At 44.3% G+C, this 14,503-nt stretch overlaps 1 protein-coding gene across 1 annotated transcript in view; it reads left to right on the top strand.

The window, feature by feature from the left end:
* APOLTP (apolipoprotein lipid transfer particle homolog) overlaps positions 1 to 14,503 on the top strand; it is a 1,141,779-nt gene that overhangs the window by 1,113,088 nt on the left and 14,188 nt on the right. Inside the window, exons 69-70 of the mRNA XM_086941409.1 lie at positions 9,423 to 9,545; positions 11,033 to 11,174. Coding sequence (XP_086797535.1) covers positions 9,423 to 9,545; positions 11,033 to 11,174 — 265 coding nt within the window. The remainder of the gene's footprint in view (positions 1 to 9,422; positions 9,546 to 11,032; positions 11,175 to 14,503) is intronic.

Here is a 14,503-nt window from a genome sequence, read left to right on the forward strand (position 1 = left end):
GTATTGTGTTATAGGGGCCTTTGGAGGTTAGGGGAAAGTGCTCATTGTTTTGAGGGTTGAGGCAAGTTAGCTCAGGACATAATAGCGCAGACATAGCAATTCACTAGACACCCCAGCAGATATATGTGTCATGCTACCCACCAATCTATTGGGATAGGCACTGTCCCATTTTATTGTCCTACTCCTGATGGGTACTCCACAAGTGGAGACTAGGGTCCTCTCTGTTCTATCATGGAACGTGAATGGGCTAGGTGACAGGATTAAGAGGGGTCTGGTAACCCAATACATCAATCAAGCGTCAGAACCTAGTTGTGATACTTTTACAGGATACCCATCTCAAAGGCAGTCAGTGTAAATTCTTGGGGAGAGGTGCTTACACCACACTGGCACATGCGGGGTACACCTCCGGGTCAAGAGGAGTAGCCATCTTGATCAGAGAAAACTCTCCATTCCAAATATTAAAATAATGGACAGACCCACTAGGGAGGTACGTGGGAGTGAGCAAGTTCTGTGGCAGGATTGAGATTATGCTGATTGGTGATTATGCACCCCCCTCATCTGCAGCCCCCCCACCCTGGATAAGTTAGCCAAAATATTACTGGAAGTGGACTCTCCACTCCATATTTTGGGAGGTGACTTTAATGATGTCATGAAGACAGAGCATGATAGGTCTGTCCCCGTGGAATGGATAAATCCTCTATCCGCCCGCCCTCTTTGCGGCCACTCTGGGCCTTTCAGACCTATGACGGTGTGCCCATCCTTCAGAACATGAATAGTAATACTTTTTGGTGGCTCATAAAGCTTTTTCTCGTATAGACTATATTTTTGCGCCCACAAGTGAATTGGATGAGGTCCAGCAGGCTAAATACCTGGCCAGGGGCCTGTCTGATCACCTCTTTGTTGGTGAAGTGAGGGCGTAGCCCCAAGAGGGGGATGGGCTGGAAGCTAAATGCGTGAATTTGAGGGATCAGGAGGTTGCAGTTGAGTTGAGGGGGGACTCTGAGCTATATTTTCAAGAAAATTAGCACATCCAAACAATTCTTTGGGAGGCATATAAAATGGTCCTTTGAAATAGCACCCAAAACCTCAAAGCACGCAAGAAGAGGAAACAAGCGCAAGCTTTGGAAGAAGTGGAACATAGGTTTTTGGATGCTGTGGACAAGCTCGACTCAGACCCTGTCCCTCCACCCTTAGACAATTAGCACTTCTGAGAGAGGAATACAAGTCCTTAGCACCGGAGGGACCAAAGACTCAGATGATGTCTTCCCTGCACCGCCTCTACAACATCGGAGATAAAGCGGGTAAACCTCTTGCCTGGCTTGGTAGACGGGAGGTGGAAACTAGTTGGTTGCACTAGATAAGACTCCCCGGGGGGGCCGTTGTGGAATCCGATGAGGCAATGACAGTAACATTTGCACAATATTATGAGACCTTTTATGAGCCTCTGCCTCTCTAGACCCGGAACCATATTGAGCAATATCTGCAGTTGATAAAAATGCCAACCCTTGATGCCAAGGCGAGAGAGGCGCTCGAAGCGGAGATCACCCTGGCAGATATACAATCGGCCATTACTAAACTTCAAACAAATAAGACCCCAGGTCCCAAGGGGATTCCCGCTGAATTTTATAAATGATTTTCGAGCCTGCTTGGACCCATCTCTTAAACATGTTTCTTGAAGGGGGTGATAGTGGCATTCTTCCTCCGGAGTTTTGACGGGCGGTCATAGTGCTTATACCTAAGGACAGCAAACCCAGGGACTGCTCCTCCTCCTACCACCCGATCTCATTACTTAACATTGACATTAAAATCCAGGCCTCAATATTGGCAGTCAGAATGGTGCAAGTTATAACGCCTTTGATTCATAGAGACCAGTCGGGATTCATGCCCGGTAGATCCAGCCGCTACAATCTCTGTAGAACCCACAACTGGCTAAACAAAGTCTGGTCGAGCCCGATCCCCCCATATATTCTTTGAAGTAGATGCCGAGAAGGTATTTGATGCAGTACATTGCCCCTTCTTAGATAGCATGCTGGTTAAATTCGGCTTTGGTCCTCGTTACAAGTGGTGGGTACAGCTATTGTATCAGGCCCCAGTGGAGACAGTTTGGGTAAATGGAGTGCTGGGGGATTTCCCATTGGTAGAGGCATGAAACCGGGTTGCCCATTGTCCCCCCTCCTTTTTGCCTTAATGTTAGAATCTTTAGCCTGCTTGGTTTGTAACCACCCTTACCATTATGGCTTTCAGCTCCCAGATAAGGAAGAGTTAAGGGAAATAATTTTGCTCTATGTGGACGATATCCTCTTGCATTTGACCGGGCCTTCCCTGTCTCTTCCTCTGATGTTCCATGTATTTAAGGAGTACAAGAGGCTTTCCAGATATTGTATAAACTGGGATAAATCTGTGCTCTTTCTCCCAAAAGAGGGTTTGGAGATGCCCCCCACCCCGACAGTTAACATTTATGACATTAGAAACTTGCTATGCTCGCAACCTCTATAGGGTGATCGGATCCTGTTGAGGAGAGATGGAGCAAGCTGTCCCTTACACTTATGTGGAGGGAGGCTTTGTTCAAGATGATATCTTTACCCAAATTGCTCTACATCCTACAAAATATTTAGTATAGGATCCCTCTGAAGTATACCAATCCAGAGAGAATGACATACGGAAACTATTGTGGGAGGGTGGTTACCCTTGAATCGCTTTAAAATCCCTGCAACACAACCAATATAACAGGGGGCTCACCTTGCCAGACATACGATTATACTACTGGGCCGCACACCTCATCATTATAAAAGACTGGCTATTCGCCCCAGACAACCTCTCCACATTTAGGCTGGAACGGACACAGTGGAGGGGGGTTGTATCTGCAATATATATATGGAGGAAGTGGGACAGGGCAATTGCTGCCGGTGGCACAGGTCACCTTAGTGGCTTGGGAAATAGCATTTCAAATGATTTGGTGGTATGTGAGGACTACCAGAGAAACACCGTTGTGGGAGGGCAAATGGCTCCCCGAAATGCAGAAGCTATGGGGATTTGGGCCCTGGGACATTCTTGGAATATCTAAAGTGAGGGATTTGTTGGAGGGTGGTGATATCATGCCGTTTGTATCATTCCAGAGGGAATACGGGATGAATGCCAAACAATTTCTAAAATACGCACGACTATGGCACGCCTGGTGTGCAGAGGGACTCTATGGGAGGGTATCCCGGAGTGGTCCCTGCTTGAAGGCCGGCTCCTGACTGAAGAGATGGGTAAAGGGGCAATCCCCCGGATCTATAAGACCCTCAACAACAATATGCCTGACACTCTCCGCAAGCTGTCAAAAGTATGGAAAAGAGACCTTGGGGAACTAAAAGACAGACTGGGAAGCCGCATTGTTGTATCCGCGGGAGGTGGCAATCAAAACCCGACTGTGCCTGGTAACATTTAAAATATTACACAGAGTTTATTATGACAGGCGTCGCCTTCATATTATGGGAAGGGCTCAGACATCTCAATGCTTGAGATGTCAGAGAGAAGAGGGTTCCTTTTATCACACATTATGGAGCTGCCCCGTAATCCGGGAATATTGGATGGGCATTAGAGGAGAATTTGGTAGGGTGCTCTCGATTGACTTCCCCCTGGACCCAAAATTCCTTATCCTTGGGATCCCCAATAATGTAGACCTCCCTCGAGTGCAGCTAATATTCTGTAGCCTTGTTCTAATGGTAGCCAAAATAGATATTGCTAGATATTAGGGGTAACAGGTTTGCCCTACCAGAGATGAGTGGAAGAGAGGTATGGACATGTATATGATAGCTGAAATACTACGTATGCCAGCAGGGAATGCCCCAGAAAAGTTGTAAAGTTTGGGATAAATGGCTGCAGGATTACTTTCTGGAGATAACAAATTATGTTGGGTGAATTTGATGGACCTTACACGGGGGAAACGTGGACATATTATTACCTGCTTTTTATGTACTGTTTTGGGGTAGACTACTAACTAAACAAGTGATCCTGTGTTTCTTGTTTCTTGGGAATGGGCAGGAGTGGGGGTGAATGGGTAAGTTAGCGGTTTTAAAACACGCTTTTCAATATGCGAATATTGCTCTTTGAGGATTGTACCATCAAAGTATTGCCCTGAACTGCACTATTTTCAAAATCAAATACATAAAAAAAAGAATTACTACATTTTAAGAGCACGCTAATAGGTGGTGATGACAACCATTAATTATTACCCAACTTGATGGTACAATGTTATTAACTTCAGAAGAGTAAAAAGATGGCATGATGTGTCAGGCCTTGAACCTGTGACCTTCAGGTTACACACATCTCTACAATTGCTGCATGAGGCTACTGACATATCTTATAGGTGAGGTATCTAAAAGCATGATGCTTACGCCACTGCCTAAGGAAGGCTTTGCTGTACTGTGTGCTTTATAATTGTACTAGCAGTCAGTCAAACCTTTCCCTTCTTCCCTATTACCTGCCTCTGCTACAATTCACATTTACATCAGTTAAATTAAGGGTGGGCGGAGAACTCCACTCCGCTGGCGAAGCCTGCAGATTTGTGCCTACTCCGCGTTCCATGGAGAACGCGGAGTGTAGGCAAAACTCCTACTCCGCAGCAGAGCGGAGGTCTGAGCCCTGGGCCCCCATCTTTATCTCTCCGCTTCCACCCCCTAATTAAATATATATTTTTTTACAATAAATAAGATATAAATAAATACACTTACCTTATATGCAGCGTCTCCGGGCTGCCCTCCTCCTCCTCGCTGTGGTCTCTGCAAACCCCTACGTCATACGTACGTCGTGGTAGGACTGCGCATCCAACTTGCCAGTGGCACCTTGCCCTTGTTTTGTGCTTAAAAGAAATTCTGTCCCTTGACTTGGACCTCACAACCAAATTATACACTTCATTCACAAAGGAGAAAAGTAAATTCCATTGCTGAAACAGGCACGAAGTACCCAGAGTTGACAATAGGCCCGGGCACCAGAATAAAAGTGGCCCCCATTAGTGAAGCAAGGGCTATATGTAGGTAGCCCAATTGCAATCGCAAATGCAGAAATTCTCAGAATTTCAGCGTTTGCAATCGCAATTTCGTCAGTGTACTATGTAGCACACAAAAACCCACACGCAAAATAAGAAATCGCAAAATTTGCGATTCCTTATTTTGCGAATGCATTTAAGGAATCCCAAATTGCGATTCCTTAAATTCAATGTAGAAAGCACCCAAGTTGTGCGATTTCTTTGAAAAATGCACTTTTTTGCATTTTTCAAAGTGCCATGTGGCGCACATACATGCCCTTAGTGCATGTATGTGTGCCACATGTGCACACATGTTTATTTCAGTGGTGCAAAAGGGTGTCCTATTGACACCCTTCCAAACTAATTTAATTGCGATTCCCTTGTAAAACTGTCAAAGGTAGAAAAAAGCGTAAGCTGGAGGTAGCAATTAGGATAAAGGAGTAACATGAACGTCTGCCAAATACCCTGTATCCTCTTCTCCCCAAGCTATATCAAAAGCCTTAGGCTTAAAGGTTGCGACATGTGCCCAGAAAGAAGTAACAAACTCGGGCCATTTAGCTGTAGATACTCGTTGTAAACATGTTAAAGAACAACCCCTAACTCACATCTGATGAGGTAGATGGTTGAACAAACAGTACCAGAATTGGTTCCAACAGTATTAGTAGCTATTTCTTCGGTATATTGCTGTAATATCCTTGAAAGACAGTTTAACCCTTATAAATACCTGAACCAGATGTAGGGAGAAAGCCCCGCCATCCACCATCCCATGCTCCAGGATGTCAATCAACATGAAATGGCTGCATTATCCTGTGGAATGCCTAATGGCGCCTTAGAGTGCAGCTCTGGCAGCCTGGGGTTTGGGGTGGAATAATGAATGAGATGAGCTGGTACAGTAGGCTATCAAGGTGTTGGAAGGCTGGAAAGCACTCTGGAAGGTTGGACTGTCTGAGGCTGGAAAACATTTTGGGCAGGTGGGATGTTATGCATTTTGGCACAAATCTTCATAAGGTAGCTCTAGGGGACAGATAGGGTGGAATACTGAGTGGTGACCATCCAGCTGTAGCCCTGTGAAGCTTTTATACTCTTTTTTAATTCAATGGATAGGTATACACTTTGCATAGCTACATGTAGTGTTAACCCCAAAATAGTGGGTGAGATTGTGGGGTTGAGCAGGCTGGGTGATCACATTATAATCTCATCTGATTTCAGCCTCTCGTTTTGCAGGCTGCTATAAAGATTAAAAATGCTACTTACGACATTGCACAAGTGCCTCTCTCTTGAAAGAGGTTTTTAGGTCTCGCCTGAGCCAGCTCATGCGCTGCGCTGCGAGACATTTAGTTAGTGGACTTTAAAAAGCCTACCACATCTTTTTGGGTGGCATAGAGCGTGCGGTTACGCGCACAATCACAAGCAGAGGCGTCATCTGGCTTTCCTCTCTTGTCATGGTGTGTGCACATCGCACACCACTTGCCAGACGTGGCGCTGCAGCTAATTTCACTTTTGTTGTCTTGCGCGTGCATGTCGTGCGCACCACTTGCGTGTTATTATTATTTTTTTTTACTGTACACTGGACATGCCTGGTTAGCTTGGAGCTAGATGAGTGCTCTGCTCATAGTGTACGCACCTACATTGGACGTGTTTTGGCTGCCTGCACAGAATGGTGCGCTCTGTGAAGCTTCCGTGTGGTGCTTTATCACCCCCTGCCCCCGCACCCCACCAATCCTTTTAGTGTTGGACTATAATTGTGAAGAGACACAGCGTGCGCCTGCGATTCCTTGCCTACTGGGGTCTCTGACCATCTCTTGCAGCGGAGACATTACCACAGTGGGACGGCGCTCTATGAGACCAGAATCCCTGCCTTCCCCAGAGCCAGCCGGTGAGTCACAGCCAAGCAGCAGCCACTGACGTCACACGCCACTTGTCCTCATGGCTGCGACTTGGCTCTACTGTATTTGTGCGTGGAAACAGTGCTCACTAGCGGCAACTTGCAGGCCGCCGTCTGTTTTCGAGGAGGCCGCATGGCGAGGTTTTCGAGCGAAATTAAAAACCTACCTCTATGCGAAATAACTGACTACTCAGCTACTGTGCTCCCTGTTTGCTGCCTCTCCCACTTCCAGCGCGTGGACACGCCGGTGCGCGTAACTCAGCGCTTTACAAATGTCCCTATTATTATTATTATTATTATAGTGCTTCTGGCTTAAATACCGCTGGCAAAATGCTGCCACTAATGCTTCTGCCGGGTACAATGCGCCCGCCCCTCCCCCACCACAGAGCGCGTCTTGCGGAAGTGCGTCTTGTTTTACTTTTAGCACGTGCGCGCGTGCATTTCCCCCACCCCTCACATTTGTTTACTTCTTCAAGCCTCAAACATTCTTCTCTGAAAGGGTGTGTGTTTCCTGCAATTGAAGGCTTTTCAATTTTCAAGCATGACCCTCTGTCCTTCTGTGTTCTTCACTCTGCGTGCGACTGTTATTGTGCTTGTTATTGTCTCTGTGTGAATTTGTTTGTGTTTGCGTGTCCTCTATGCACAAGTCCTTTTGTATTTTCTTTACTCTGTGTGCATCTGTCCACCTGTGCGACTGTTACTGTGTGTGATCTTGTTTCTGTGTGCAGTATTGTTACTGTTTGCATGTCAGTGCGTGCATTTCTGTATGTATTGATCCTTATGTATTTTCTTTCTGTGCACATGCCTGTCCCTGTGTGTGCATGTGTACATCTCTCTCTGTTACTCTTATTGTGTGTGTTCTTGTCTCTGTGTGCATTCATTGCGTGTCTTCTTCGATGCACCTGTCTGTGTCTGTAGCATTGTGCCATTGTCTGATTTCCTGTTTGCTGGTACCCTTATTTGTCTGTGTCCATCCTGTGTGTGGCTGTTTCTTTTTTTGTCCATCCCTATTTGCCTGCCATGTGTTTGTGTATGTACTGATGTCCCTATTATTGTCTCATTTGTTTGTGCTTCGAGTGTCTCTGCAGTGTTGTTTGCCCCTGTGTAAGTGTCCTTGCTTGTTTGTGCCTTTACATCTATGACTTTGTTCCTGATTGTGTGTGTAAGTTTATTTTCCCGTGTTCGTTCCCCGTTTGTGTCTACATGTGTTCTTGTGTCCATTCCTGTGTGCCTGTCATTGTGTGTGCTAATTTATACGTTCCACTACCCCCCTGCTTGCTTCCTTGTTTCTGTGTGTGCCAGTTTCTGTGTGTGTGTGTGTGCATTCTTGTGCTTCTGTTTGTTTGACGACGTGAACTTTCTTTTGCTATGCTTGTGTCCTATATGTGTTGTTGCATTTTTCATCAGAAGCTTGGCAAAGCTTTCCCAGACATAAATCTGGGTTGCTCGTGGGAAAATGTCAAAATGTACTCTCAGGATCCCTAGCCACAAAGTCAGAATCTGCAGAGGTTTCGGTACAGAGATGTACTCTGCGGCTGCACAGTATTAACTACGTGTTTGAATTGCTGCCAGTAGTGGCACTGTGTGCAAGAGAAGTGCCGGTTCCCAGCTGCACTTTTGCTAGTATTCACCAATATGTGCTATGTCTTTCCCACTCTCTCGCGCATTACTGAGTTCAGTCCAATCACACGTGGGGCAGGAACAAAGCTCACACCTATTGTAAGTGGGTCTGAGAAAAGTATGTCTTACCATGTAAATGGTGTTCTATTTAAGGAAAACAGGGGATTTAACTTAAGGCTACACCATAGATTTTCCTTGATGACGTTTCACGCTAGCAGTGTTGTGGACAATGTGCATCTAATAGGCAATCTGTGACAGTCACACATTTAGTAGGCGTGTGCATGGGGATTCTGGATAGAGTGGAAGGAGGGGGATATTTGCATAAGTTGCAAACGTATGACTACATCTGCCGAGGCTTCAGACAGTGCTGTGATGCTCAAGCTGTCACGACTGGTACCCCTCCTATATGACTCCCCGTGCCCCTGCAGAAAGGAAACCATCAGACTAGAGACGAGCAAGTGTAATAAAAATACAAGCATTGGCATAGCCAATAGGTCTCGCCTTTGGGACCTTATAAGTGTTTAGCCATGCAAGGATATTATGCTGCACAACTAAATACTTATAAGGTCCCAAAAGCGAGACCTATTGGCTATGCCAATGCTTGTTTAAGAAAAGATTTTGTGATCACCAGAAAAACTCATGTTGGCAAAGTCACCTTCATAAATATGGTTGTCTCACTTCACTGGATATTGGGTTTGAAAGTGACTATGGATTCCAGATTAATCAACTTTTGGAAATATTGGACACATTGTAGTTTTTGAAATTAATCTATACCTTGTTGGATATGGACAGGGTTATGATGAAATGCATAAACTGATGTTTCTGTTTTCAGGAACATGGTTTAGTGAATAGGTTGCTCATAAGAAAAGTATATGGCCATGGAGATATAAGAGGTCTTATATTTTTTAGGTTGGTAGTCAATGTACCCACACACAGAAGAAAGCGAAGATGTGTTCCGTCACCACTCATCATAAAATATGTAAAACTTTCTTCAAAGAAGGACACTCTACACTAAGGAACTGCTTTAGAGTTGTAAGTATTCACCCTAGATAAACAACATTTCCAGTTCCCAATCTTTGTTTTTCTGTCTGTTTTGACGTAGCAACTTTGAATGGAATAATATGTTGCAATCGTAAATGCTATAATTCAGTTTTACATTGTTTGTTATACTGTTTTAATCAGTGATATGACACCAACCCTTGGGTTCAAATAACCCATGTTGCCTAGAAAGCAAATCACACATTTTTGCCCTTCTTTGTAATGTTCATATCATAGTCCTACAAATTCATTGGTGCAAATTACTCATGTTGTCATACCATTCTGTTTTGTATCAGCTGCAATGGTTCATTATAGTGTGATGTTGAAAGCAATGGACTGTGTCATGCTTAGCAGAAGAACTAGTGACATTAGCAAAGCTCAGTATTTCTAAATGATCAGATCGTCATACCGAGACCCCAAATACAGATCTGACTCAAGATTTACACCTCTTCATCTTGGGTTACAAATATATGATTTGCCTTTTAAATTAGGACTCACACCTTTCCTTGTTTTGGGAAAAGAGAGAAAGCAAATATTCTTTTGTTTCATATCTTTTTTCAAGTTTCTAATATAAGGTACTTTCACTATACTATTGATGTTATATAATTTGAACATCCCAAGCCAGGTTACATTTCCCAAATGAAAAAAATATTTTCTGATAAAAACAACAGACTACCTATACATCCCTGAATCATTTCCTTATACCCCACAAGGAATCAAGGGCTTTTTATAATTTGTACTTGTTTTTTATTCACTACCTGCCCTTTAAAATGTATTCTCTCAATTTCTTATGTGATCCTGTACCACTTCTCTCTACACAGAGTAGTCTGAATTGTGACTCATCCTCTGTTAGGAGTCGGTGTAGGACATTCAGGTTAGATGAGATGAGGTCAGAATGTCACAAGCCAAAGATAAAGTAGATAGAACTGGTTTGCATTCTTTGAATCATGCATCTTATATTTGCTGAATGCTCTGAGTAGGTGGCATTGCTAGAGTCGATGCAGGATTTTTTCTCTTAATAATTCGGACTGCATTCTGCTATTTTTTTAATGTGGTGGTGTTCTTGAATTTCATCCTATGCTGGTACACACCTTCAGGACCTAAAGGGCTTGGACTGTGCTTTATAGGAAGTTTACATTTAGGAAGCGCAACAGTAAATTGACTGCGCTTGAAACTGTACGTGGAGCACTGACACAGGAGTTGTCAAGTGCATCTGTTCCCAAACCATATGACTTCTTCACCCAAAAGATGGAAGAGGGTTCAAACAGACCTAATATGTTTCCTCAATGTATTCATTATCCTGTGGCAGTTAATTTGTGTCTTAGAGGTGAGGGGAGAGAATGATCTGTACATTGTCTCAGTGTATCAGATGTTTAGCCGTTTTTCAAGAGATCATTGCAAAATGTTCACTTTTATAAACACTTTGCTCAACATTGTTCACGTTTTAAGAGACAGAAAACTAAGCCATTTTCTAATTACAGGTAGACCCTGTGCCATTCTATGAAATTTGCTTACAAGATTCATGTGAATCAAATGCGTTGAAATCCGTATGCAACCTGGTGGCAGCATTCGTCCACCTCTGTAACAGAAATCATGTGCCACTTGAAATTCCTTTACAATGTGGTAAGTTGACTTTAGTTACACTACGAACTTTTGTTTTACTACTATATTCTCTTTCTATAGGATTTCAGTCAGGAGGAGAGTTGTTGTGGAATATTCTGCTTTCCATGTAATAATCAGATCAGAATACATTTGTGAACCCTTAACTGATATCTTGTAATATTTTATAGCTTTTATTGCTAATACCATATATATATATATATATATATATATATATATATATATATATATATATATATATATTACCTACTGGCGTTCGCCAGTAGGTATATATAGTTAGGATAAATTCCCTATGGGACTTTTGAAAATTCTATGTCTAATAACTTTGGCGTTTGTGGATGGAATCGGCTGAAATTTTCAGGAAAATGGCACATTTTGTTTCTGAGCAGCTCCTGAAAATTTGGTGGGGTTTCGTCAAGGGGGGGCTGAGAAAAAAGGGGGGTCCCAAAACGCGTTTTTTGCATTGAGTTTTCCATAGGGCGGTTGGACTCACTTTTAGCTCGAACGGCTGAATGGATTTGCACGAAACTTGGCAAAATTGTAGGGACTGTTAGCCCGATGTGCCTTTGCTAGGTCTCAATATATGTGCTCCAGTAGTTTTTGAGAAATTAACGTTTAAATCAAGATATATATCTGTAACAGCGCTCTGGGCAGCGATCCGGTCCGCTTACTTTTCGCTTATCGGAACTTTGCGCGCAGAAAGCTGATTGGCTCTCCGGTGTCTGTCAACATTCTAAACAGTCCGGAGCGGCCGCCATCTTGTCTCTCGGTAGGATCGAGAGAGAAGAAGAGGTGAAAAACGAAGGGTGAATTTAATGAAAGGGGGCAAGGTATCCCCCTCTTGACCCCCTAGGAATGTTGTTGGGGTTATTAAAGGGACCCGTGGGGAAAAGAAAAAAAAAATGATTTTTCACGGTAGAAGCGCTTCACGGGCCGCGAACTGGGCCGCAAACTGGTAGCGAAACGGGAATTCGCCATTTTGTGCTTCGTAAATTAAATTACTAGTTATAAGTGGGTACGGGAGACGTATCCTAATCCCCTATGTTTCCTGAGGGTGGGTGAGGAGGCTGATATATGTTGATACATCTCTTCCAGCGGCTGTGCGTGAGCTTTTTTTTTTTTTTTGCTGCGTGACAGTCCGGAGCGGCCGCCATCTTGTCTCTCGGTAGGATCGAGAGAGAAGAAAAGGTGAAAAACTAAGGGGGAATTTAATGAAAGGGGGCAAGGTATCCCCCTCTTGACCCCCTAGGAATGTTGTTGGGGTTATTAAAGGGTCCCGTGGGGAAAAGAAAAAAAAAATGATTTTTCACGGTAGAAGCGCTTCACGGGCCGCGAACTGGGCCGCAAACTGGTAGCGAAACGGGAATTCGCCATTTTGTGCTTCGTAAATTAAATTACTAGTTATAAGTGGGTACGGGAGACGTATCCTAATCCCCTATGTTTCCTGAGGGTGGGTGAGGAGGCTGATATATGTTGATACATCTCTTCCAGCGGCTGTGCGTGAGCTTTTTTTTTTTTTTTGCTGCGTGACAGTCCGGAGCGGCCGCCATCTTGTCTCTCGGTAGGATCGAGAGAGAAGAAAAGGTGAAAAACTAAGGGGGAATTTAATGAAAGGGGGCAAGGTATCCCTCTCTTGACCCCCTAGGAATGTTGTTGGGGTTATTAAAGGGTCCCGTGGGGAAAATAAAAAAAAAATGATTTTTCACGGTAGAAGCGCTTCACGGGCCGCGAACTGGGCCGCAAACTGGTAGCGAAACGGGAATTCGCCATTTTGTGCTTCGTAAATTAAATTACTAGTTATAAGTGGGTACGGGAGACGTATCCTAATCCCCTATGTTTCCTGAGGGTGGGTGAGGAGGCTGATATATGTTGATACATCTCTTCCAGCGGCTGTGCGTGAGCTTTTTTTTTTTTTTTGCTGCGTGACAGTCCGGAGCGGCCGCCATCTTGTCTCTCGGTAGGATCGAGAGAGAAGAAAAGGTGAAAAACTAAGGGGGAATTTAATGAAAGGGGGCAAGGTATCCCTCTCTTGACCCCCTAGGAATGTTGTTGGGGTTATTAAAGGGTCCCGTGGGGAAAATAAAAAAAAAATGATTTTTCACGGTAGAAGCGCTTCACGGGCCGCAAACTGGTAGCGAAACGGGAATTCGCCATTTTGTGCTTCGTTAATTAAAGTACTAGGTATAAGGGGGTGCGGGAGACATATCCTAATCCCCTATGTTTCCTGAGGGTGGCTGAGGAGGCTGATATATGTTGATATATCTCTTCCAGCGGCTGCGCCATCTTGCCTTTTTTCGAATGCCACAATTTTGTCGTGCACGGCAGCCATTTTAGATGCCAGGCTGGTCCCAGGCTATCACCTACCCCTGCGGATGTAGTTTATGGCCCCAGCTGTAGAGAATTCAGACATGCCAATCCTCCTGATTCAGGCGTGTGAGTACTGATTTCAGTGCTAGTCTCCCGCCTCCCGATTTCTGCAAGCAAAAACCCGGGGGCATATTACTAACAACTAGCGATAATTTTTGTCTATAACTTGTTTAGAGACAAAAATTATCGCCGCACATCGGCGATTTTTATCGCAGATAAACCTTGCTATTATCGCAGAAAAGTCAGCGATATTCATGTATTATCGACCTAATGCTCTTAGCCATGTTATCCACCTCCCATTGGATAACATGGCTAAAACCTGCTCAGGGCAGGTGTTAGCTTTTGGAGATATTCGCGCTTAGTGCGAATATCTCCAAAAGTTGGTAATAGAAGGTAGCGATGTTAGGGACTGTTTCCAGTCGCTAACATCTTGGCACGCCACTTTGCATGTCATTAGTGATAAGTATCACTGACATGCAAAGCCGGGCCCAAGATGGTCGCTATCTCCTTTTAGGTGTCACTAACTGGTGTTAGCGACAGCTTGATAATAGGGAAATAATTTTATCTCCGCTTTCATGGTTTTTAAAGCCAAAAAAGCGGAGATAAACCCCCTTGCTAATATGCCCCACGATTCCTTGGGGGTTTCAGCTGATAGGGCTTGGTATTGTGTTACATGGTAATTTTTCCATGAAACGTCAGAGGGTCGATGTAGGGGTTCTAGAAGAGGTGATAAACCATTTAAGCCTCATGAACAAGCGCATGGTCTTTTAAAGATTTCTGAAGTACTCGGGGCGGCGGTGTGTGTGTGCCCTCTTTCAGGAGCGGGCGGGGGGGCACTGCCAGCAACTTGCCAGGTCAGGTAGTGTTCAACACGTGCATCACCCTTTCTCTGCTTGCTATTGCGCTCCATGCTTCGGAAAGGTAAGAAAAAGAACGTGCATTTGAGTTTGAAATGTCCGATCCTG

The sequence above is a fragment of the Lissotriton vulgaris genome, chromosome 10 (genome assembly GCF_964263255.1).
Source record: "Lissotriton vulgaris chromosome 10, aLisVul1.2, whole genome shotgun sequence".
NCBI classification, from domain to species: domain Eukaryota; kingdom Metazoa; phylum Chordata; class Amphibia; order Caudata; family Salamandridae; genus Lissotriton; species Lissotriton vulgaris.